A 9,259-nucleotide genomic window follows, 5' to 3' on the forward strand; every position below is an offset into this window, starting at 1 on the left:
TCGGGGGGTTCCACCGTGCTTCTGGCTCACCCGCTCCGCGTGTGGAAGCAGCAGGCGGGTAGTTTTGTACACTTAGAGGCGCCGCGGGAGCACACACGGTGCCCAGCCCGGAGGCGGGATGGATGGGCTGGTGCGCTCCGATCCGCCCGCCCGGTTGGGATGAACTCGCGGGAGGGAGGTCCAGGGAGGCGCCTTCTGAAAGAGAGAGCTTTCTTTGGGAAGAACAAAACCTGGGTGAGTTCGGAGAGTCTTCAAGGATCGGGGATCGCTAGTCTGATCCGCACCGAGACCCAGGGCGTGCCCGCCTTTGCCCCGCGCTGAGCGGGCAGTGCCAGTGCAGGGGACTCTCCTGTCTTGCCTCTGCCCCCACCCCCCGGGGGGGGGAGCCTGTTAGCCCCGGACCACTTCAGTGTTTATTAAAACCAGATCATTCGGGGAGGGATGAGGCCGGTGCGAATTCGAGGGGGCGGGGACTCGAGAGGGACCGGGCGGCCCTTTAAGGAGTTGGGGCGCTGGAGAGGCGGGAGCGGGCGGCGGAGAGGGTTAGCCCCGGACCACTTCAGTGTTTATTAAAACCAGATCATTCGGGGAGGGATGAGGCCGGTGCGAATTCGAGGGGGCGGGGACTCGAGAGGGACCGGGCGGCCCTTTAAGGAGTTGGGGCGCTGGAGAGGCGGGAGCGGGCGGCGGAGAGGGTGGCGCGCGGCCCGGGAGTGGCTCTGGGCCGGGGGAAGCCCTTGCGTAACGTCTATTGCGAATTGTAAGGAAAAGTGCTCTTTTACAGTTTCCTTGTTAGTAAGACTCACCCTCTTGCTCCCGGGACTGCCCGAGTCCACCCACCCGCCTTGGGGTGGAGGGAGTCATGACTGGAGCAAGAGTTCTTTCAAATTGTATCCTGCATCCGTTCTGTGCTATTTATTGCACTTTAAGGGTGGTGGTTTCCCCTCCTCACGGTCGTTGTTCAGCTTATCTTCCAGCTTCTTGACTGCAAATTTAAAGAATGCAGTTGGCCAACTTTGGCGTGGGGGTGCTTATGGATGAATACAGTGCATGACGTATGAGCTGGGCTGGGGAGCCGGCGGGAGAATGGTGCGGAGCAAGCAGCCTTAATTCTTTAATAGCGGGATCCGTGGCAGGAAGTGCTGTATAGGGTTGTACGGAAGAACTGGTGGTGCTTGTTAGGCTTTGTAACTGTTCCCCTAATCGCTTGGTAGATAACCTGTTGGTTTGCACTTGTTTTTCTTGAACGTCCCAGCCAACAGCATTTGGTGCAGAATCTACAGATACGCACGCGGCCGGTTCTGCACGCCATGCCTGTGGAAGATCACTTTTACTTTCCATCTGTGGTAGGCGGGGAGGTGGATCACTCTGTTGGTCAGCTTGCCGCTGCCTCGGACTCTCCAGGAAAGCTCCACACTTGAAAGAGAAACATCACTCATGTCCCTTTGAGATTCCTACCCCCAGGTCATAGCTTGTCGTTGCCAGGAATTTTTCTGTAGTGTTTTCTCTTGCATTTCCTTTTCTTTTCCATTTCTAACGGAAGGCAAAAGGGAAAATGTTGATGATGGTTACAGATGACCAATTTTACAGAATATAGAGTAGAACTTTGCTGAGAAGTTTGATTGTCAGGTTTTTAAGAAAAATACCTCATAACTTCAGACTATCCTCATCCCCAATTCAGTTTCCTTGTCTGTCTCTAAATGGGGTGTCATGTTACAGAATTGTTGATTTCAAGAGATGATACAAGTGAGAGAGCCTAACATGGGTCTGCCAAGTGTTTCCTTCTCCACTTTTTTTTTCTTCTTGGGGAAGGGGAAGTGAGGTTTAGGGGATGTGGCCAACAATGACATCCGAGAATCTCAAATAACGGAGAATATTCAAAACTAGGTTTTCATGAACCCAAATTTCAGTATCCCTATGAAGTCACTTTTGAAAATGAGGTAACTTATCTCATTCCCTGGGATGAGTAGAGTTTTTGTTTTTTATTAGAGACCTTGATTTTTGGATGTTTGACATTTGCAAGGACTTTTCAGGGATCTTTTTTTTCCATCACCACCTGGTTCGCTCTCACCATAATTATTGGTTGCCCTCTTGCTGCTGTAGGTGAGCATATCAGTCCTTGGGTGTCTTATTTCCCACTTGAATTATACAAATAAAGGTAAACCTGGTAACCTTCCTTTAGGGTAACTCTGATGCCTAAGTAGATGGTAAAGAGTGCGAGTAATGGTTTTACTTCTTTCTTACTCCGCCACATTCTTCCTCTCCCCTGAGAAATTTTGTAATTATTTTGAATTTGGGTTCCTCCTCTGTTGCCTACCAACTCTTCTGTTCCTGATGGGATCATCTTTCCATTAGTTACCCATAACTAAGTCTTTACATACATTCAGTTTTAGATAATTTTGATGTGAGTACCGTCCTTTAAATAGTTGCTTTCCATACATAATTCTTATGCCATCCTGTTAAAAGTGTTATCCTTACCTTAAAGAATGAGAACTAAGGCCTAGAAGTGCCAAGTGATTTTTCCAAATTCACCTCTCTCTCTCTCTCTCTCTCTCTCCTCTCTCTCATTATACCTACCTGCTCCTTTGTCTATCCTTGCACTCCTAGAATTTGTTCAGTGAACTATGTGCCATTTATGTAACTCTGTTACTCTGTAACTTACAAATCTAACCCCATATTTAAAGGACCATCTTCAAGCCATCCAAGATTAACAATTTGTCATCATTCAGATCTGCCTAAAATCTATTCCCTTCCTTTTAGCCCATATTTTATTCATTCTTTTTATTCATTAACTTGTCAGTTACTGAATATGGTGTGTGTGTGTGTGTGTGTGTCTGTGTGTGTGTGAGAGAGAGAGAGAGAGAGAGAGAGAGAGAGAGAGATATTAATTGATTGTGGGAGAGGTTGTATACAAAGTTGAAAGACATCAAAGGGCTTTCTGAATTAGCTTACACTTTAATCCTTTTATACCCATACCTAATCTGCACCTTGGGCTGAAAGGAGGTCGGTAGCAGATTACTGGAGGACTTGTCTAATTATACTTGATAAAGCTTTATGACAGAGCTATCCACATTAGAAACATCAGTGCCTCGTACTCTAGAATTGGTTAGGGTGCTTTTTGTGCAGGAGACAGACAACCCAACTCAGATGGGCTTAAATGAGCACCTGACCCGAAAAGTCCTAATGGCAGAACTTGTTCTTGTTACTCTGAAGTGTTCTCCAGTGTTGTTATATTCATAGTTTGATTTTTCAAGATGACTTCCAACAACAGTTTAGACCAGGGGTGGGCAAACTTTTTGACTCGAGGGCCACAATGGGTTCTTAAACTGGACCGGAGGGCCGGAACAAAAGCATGGATGGAGTGTTTGTGTGAACTAATATAAATTCAAAGTAAACATCATTACATAAAAGGGTACGGTCTTTTTTTTTTTAGTTTTAATCATTTCAAACGGGCTGGATCCGGCCCGCGGGCTGTAGTTTGCCCACGGCTGGTTTAGACCCTCCTGTTCCCATATTCTCATGTGGGAGCTACCTTCCACTTTCAAAGAAGGTCCTTGGCCTATAGGTGATTGACTTAGGCCATGTTTACCTGAAGAAATTAATAACTAGAGCAAGATAAATATGATAACCTGGGGTCCATCCCAGAACTGAGGAAGTGGATTTACATATCACCTCGCCCTAGGCATTTTGGCTCAGTAGATAGTGTTTGCCTGCAGACTAAAGGGTCCCAGGTTCGATTCCGGCCAAGGGCACATACCTGGGTTGCGGGCTCGATCCCCTCCAGTGGGGAGCATGCAGGAGGCAGCCGATCAATGATTCTCTCTCATCATTGATGTTTCTCTCTCCCTTCCTTCCTGAAATCAAAAAAAAATAATAAAAAAAATAAAAATAATAAAAAAAAAATAATAAAAATAATAAAAAAAAAATATCACCTCATCTACCTGGCTGCTATTACATCTTAAGGAAGGGCCTGTGTGGACATGGGAGAAGTGAGCCACGGTGGTGGCAGTAAAGGCCTCAAAGAATGTTAGTAGTAAAGAAACAATTGGATTAAACTAAATAGAATTGAACCAACATTTGAATTTAGGTTTACATTTCATAGAGGAATCTTACGTCTAGAGATAGAGGACAGGCATTCTTTCAGAGAGGGAGTTTGGAGAGTAAACAAGTGTAGAATTATTGAGCAAAAGGCAGGTAGTCCAGTTGGCAGAAACTGATAGAGAGGGCAGAAATGGAAGAAAAAATTAGAAAGGCAAGTTGTTGGTGATAATAATAATGGTTAACTTTTATTGAGCTATTATTGTGTGTCAAACCCAGCACTGAGCACTGTTTGCATGGATTTGTCTCAATGACTAATGATTGTTACTATGAGCATTTCCACTTTACAGGTGAGGAAATGGAGGCTCAGAGACACTTGCCCAAGGTCACAAAGCATTCCAGCCAGGTTGTCATATCTCCTAGCCCACTGGGAGGCGCTGATGAAGCCCCACTTTGAGCCATGGCCATGAACACAGACTGGAGAGAGCTAATTGAACTAGCTTGTTGCTTGGATAAGGTCTATGTGACTTGGAGACCAATTGGATTTCAGGGCCAACAAGAGGAAGGGCACTCTTAAGATTGGGTGGTAGAAGAAACATGGTATCATAAAGGGAGGATGAGGGAGCTTTGTAATCAGGTGGAAATATCCTAACAGTCCAGATACATGTCCACACAAATCATTTCTTCCTCTTGAGTCTCAATTTCTCCTCTTTGCAGCCTCTCTTAGCTACCTTCTTTGTTGTTGCCCTTCTGCAAGTACATGTTTCCAACACATTTCATTCATTTTCAGACAGTTTTTCATGTTTTAGCATATCTGGGTAGAGATGCAGCTTATAATCAGTGCATCTTCAAATCACTACAAGCATTTTCCACATTTTAATATTACTGTAACGAGGATGCTTCCCACCTTCTAATGAAGTATCGCTAGTGAGAAAAGGCAGATCCCAGTATTGCTAAAGCTCATGCAGCCCGTTGCTGGTGGATCCAAGAGTAAGAACCAAGTCTTCTGGGCTCCTTCCATCAGCTCGGTTACCTCAACTCACATAATAGGTGTGAAAATAAACGTTGCCTCATGCTACAGGATTGTAATAAAGCACATGCACATTTCTTTTTTGATTGCAACTCAAGTAATGTGAGAATTTTGGAAGGCATGGTTGTTTAAGGTAGGATGCCTCACCCTTGTATAGAACCTAGCTGCCATGGTTTCTTGTTCCAACTTGCCACCAACCATAAGAAAATCAACTCTGGGCATTGGCCTCTTTTTCTTTAAAAATACAAGATTTAAACCAAGGTGACTTCCAAGGCCCTTTCAGAAGTAAATTTTTTCTTTTCCCTTTTGCCAAGAGCAAATCCTTTGTTTCAGTTTGACCAAGGATAGGGACTGAAAGTTGAGATCACTCAGGTCTTAGAAAGGTAGATGTCAGAATCACTACAGTTTCTCTTTAAGTGGTTAAACATAACCCCGGGAGATGTTTTGGCCTAGCAAAGTGACTTGTTTAGGAAGATAACCTGGCCTTATTTTGAGTTACTGTAATAGGAATTCCCATCCATCCATCCATGCCCCCAACCCCAATTTCAATCCATAAATTTTATTATTACTAAACTATTTGGTTCCTACTGGCCTCCCGCTGGCATGTTTTGTCCGTGGGAAAAATTTTATTTGACTTGTAGGCATTCACTTTTAGACTTGTGTGCCTGGGTTTAAAATATTCGTGCATGGTGAGTGTTCAGAATAACACAATTCCCACCCTTCCTCGTCCTCCTCCCCCACCATTGTTTGAAGTACAGCTGTGTGTAATGTGTTTAGTCTTGCTAACTGGGATTTAGGAAATAGTTGTTTTCTTTTCGGATTTTTAGTGCTGGTACTGTCACCTTTTCTCCGTTAGGGGAATAACCATTTCTTGAAACATAACTGCAGTTTCTAACGATAATCCTTATACTGGGTCAGCACCCTACTGTTAGCACATGCCAGTTACAGGTTCCATCTCTATGAAGTTCTACCTTTGCCCTTTCCTTTCCCCATTGTCAACAACTTCCCCCTGTCAGAAAGAATCTTTCATAAGCCCAAACTAAACAGACCTCATAAAGTCATGTTGGAGAATTGGCCTTTATTTTATGAGTTATTCTGACCCCCAGATGACCTATTCCCCTTTTTTCTTGGCCCAGCGAACAGTACTACAAAGTAATTGTTATGAATTTTTCTTTCCCCAAAGAATAATTCTCATGATACCAAATTCAATAATTATTAATTTGTTTCCCTGGGGGGTTGGCAGTGTGGTGTTTGTCCCTAGGGGTAGTGTTCAGGGTACCTCTGCTTCAGTCTTTGGCAGAAGAAAGAAATTACTTTAATATTTAAATTACTTAAATACTTAAATTTGACATCTCCGTCTGCCCAATTTGTGAGCTGATACATGCCTCTGTAAAAATTTGAGTTTACTTCTTATGAAAATTCTGAATATTGATCTCTTCTGTAGATCTGAGGTTCATTGATAAGAGCATCTACTGTGCTGCTTTTTTTTTTTTAATTTAAGCAAAGCTGTAGGAAGCAGATTGAAGAAAGTACCTTTCAGGCTAGCAGCTACCCATCTGGATAGGGTTCCAAATCTGCCACCTATGGCTCTGTTGGCTCTGGCAAGGAGTTATTCCACCTCTATTGTATAAGATGTTCACTGAAGCATTGTCCATAACAGCAAAAGATCAAAAGAGTAGAGTAAATGTCCTTCAGAAGAGTAAATTACACTATAGCTGGGCAATGGAATACTTTGCAAGTTATGAGAAGAATGAGGCTGATCTGTGGGTACTGAATACAGCTGCTCAATACCACATACCGGGCACTTTTCTAAGGTCCTCTATGTATATTTATTTTGGCCTCACAAACCCCCTGAAGTAGGTACCCCAGTTTTGCAGATGAGGAAACTATAAGGCACAGAAAGGTTAAGTGACTTGTTTAAGGCTCCACAGCCAGCAGGTAGTAGAGTCAGGATTCAAACTCAGGCAGGCTGCCTGCAGTCTGCTCATTACCACCTTGGCATGCTGCACGCGGTTGGACCTAAATAGTAATCTTTGCATTTGCAGCTCTTGATACACAACTGGAGGAAACAAAGCTGAGCTTCTTACTTATCATTACATTCTGGATGTTGACAATATATTCAATATAGAACTTTTGACAGTAACTAACCGTTAGGGAAAAGTAAGCTAATAGGGGAATAACCTTTATGATCAGTCCTTGAAAAGGTGACCTTTTTGTTTTTTTCCTGACTCCTTTTTTAGAGATTTTGCCCTTTTGATATAATCAGAAGTGCAAACACAGAAGAGCTCTATAATTATTGGTGTAAGAAATTAGTGTTCAAAGCCCAGTTGCCAATTGGCTGGACTAGCATGACTGGCCAAGGACACCTGGCATTGGTTTCTTTACCTGGCCTCGCCTGGGTTTGATTTACAGAGTGGTAAGATCTCAAAGGTGTGGCCTGGGAGGGACGGGCACCCAAATCCTCTAGGGAGCCTCTGTCTCCAGACGGTCTGATTTCCCTTGGGTGGAGGTGTAAGTCATGTATATTTTGAAAACATCTACTAGGTCATCTGACACAGGTCCCACTAAGGGCCACTTGTTCAGACTGAAGAGAGACATGTTTTCCACCACCTTCAGTTCTCTTGGGTTATTAGACTCTGTTAAGCGCGTCTTTATTATATTTCTGGGTGTGGTCACTAGGTCTGACAGCATTATGTTGGCTGTGAGTACCATAATTCCTGAAATAAGAGAATCACAAAATGCACAGAATGGCTTATATATTAACATGGAATATGACAGGTGATAAAACAACTTCTATAGACACACTCTAGGGAATAGATGAATAAATGATTATTAGATTGTGCTTGCTTTTAAAAATGCCACAGTGTAGCCTGGCTGGCATGGCTCAGTGGTTGAGAGTTGACCTATGAACCTGGAGGCTGTGGTTTGATTCCCCGTCAGGCACATGCCCGGGTTGCCAGCTAGATCCCCAGTGTGGGGCGTGCAGGAGGCAGCCGACCAGTGATTCTCTCTCATCATTGATGTTTCTATCTCTCTCTCTCCCTCTCCCTTACTTTCTGAAATAAATAAAAAAATATTTTTAAAAAATGCCACTGTGTAGCAGGCTTTTTTTTTTTTTAATACATTTAACTCTGCCTCTCCCTCTCCTCATTCACCCCCACACTCAAACAACATTTATAAAATGTAGGTGTTTAGATTCAGTTTTAAAAAATAAATGTGTTTTTATGTCACATACCTTATTTATATTCCACAGGTTTGAATTTATGTTTCTCCACCCTCTTTTAATTTCTACCAAGGCAACAACACTGCCTCTGTATATTTTGTATGAGTGAGCCTGGAGAACATGATAATTTATTTTGAATATTCAGGTAATCACATCAGCTAAGAGATGGCAATCAGATAAGAATTACTAACTGCATATAGCAGAAGATGTTGCTTAAACGCCTCTTAAATGTTTCTCTCCCAGCTATTTGTAATTCCATTCTAATTTAATGCCGGGAATATGATTGAAGTGGAGCTCAGCCTCTTTCAGGTCTTGAAGGGACCCAGTAGAGGCATGCTTGGGATCTTGAAGCCCATGGCCAGTGCTTTGACATTGACTGTCTTCTCTACAAGTTTGCTTCAACCAAGAGGATGGCTGCCCTGTGAAACAGGTCAGGGTTTCTCCAAAGAACAGGGCCCCTGCAAGATAGTATCTCAGGACTTCCCTGTCCCCAAGAGGATGCTATAAATACTGTGCTTCATTTTCAGAGCAGCTCTTTTTTGTTTACTTGGCAAGGAAATGTGGGTTTGGAATAGGCTCAGTGACCCCAAAGGAAGATGAGTGCATTGCACAGTGAGGAACGTGCTTTTCACTGAGCCCTGGCACAGAGCTGCATGCTTGAGTTTCTCATCTTTTTAAGAAATAGGACTGGCATATTTTATTTTATTTTTTCTCTTTTAATTTATTTTCGTTTTTTTTTAAATTTAAATTTTAAATTTTTTCTCTTTTTCCGGGGGTGGAGGGTGGAGGGGAGGTGGATGGGACTGGTATATTTTAAAGGGCTTTCCAGAATTTAAGATTTAGTTGAAATAGTATGTAAGGTACTGTTGGAAGACCGATTTCTTTCCTTTTTAAAAAAGTTTAAATTCTTTATTGTTTAAAGTATTACATAGGTCTCCTTTTTCCCCCATTGACCACTCCCCGGCTGC

At 43.1% G+C, this 9,259-nt stretch overlaps 1 protein-coding gene across 1 annotated transcript in view; it reads left to right on the top strand.

The window, feature by feature from the left end:
* The first annotated feature begins 109 nt into the window (after nucleotides 1-109).
* Nucleotides 110-9,259, top strand: part of ELOVL5 (ELOVL fatty acid elongase 5) — an 83,039-nt gene continuing 73,889 nt past the window's right edge. Inside the window, exon 1 of the mRNA XM_005878084.2 lies at nucleotides 110-234. Within this exon, the coding sequence (XP_005878146.1) occupies nucleotides 123-234 (112 nt within the window). The 5' untranslated portion in view covers nucleotides 110-122. The remainder of the gene's footprint in view (nucleotides 235-9,259) is intronic.

Source organism: Myotis brandtii, unplaced genomic scaffold (genome assembly GCF_000412655.1).
Source record: "Myotis brandtii unplaced genomic scaffold, ASM41265v1 scaffold544, whole genome shotgun sequence".
NCBI classification, from domain to species: Eukaryota; Metazoa; Chordata; class Mammalia; order Chiroptera; family Vespertilionidae; genus Myotis; species Myotis brandtii.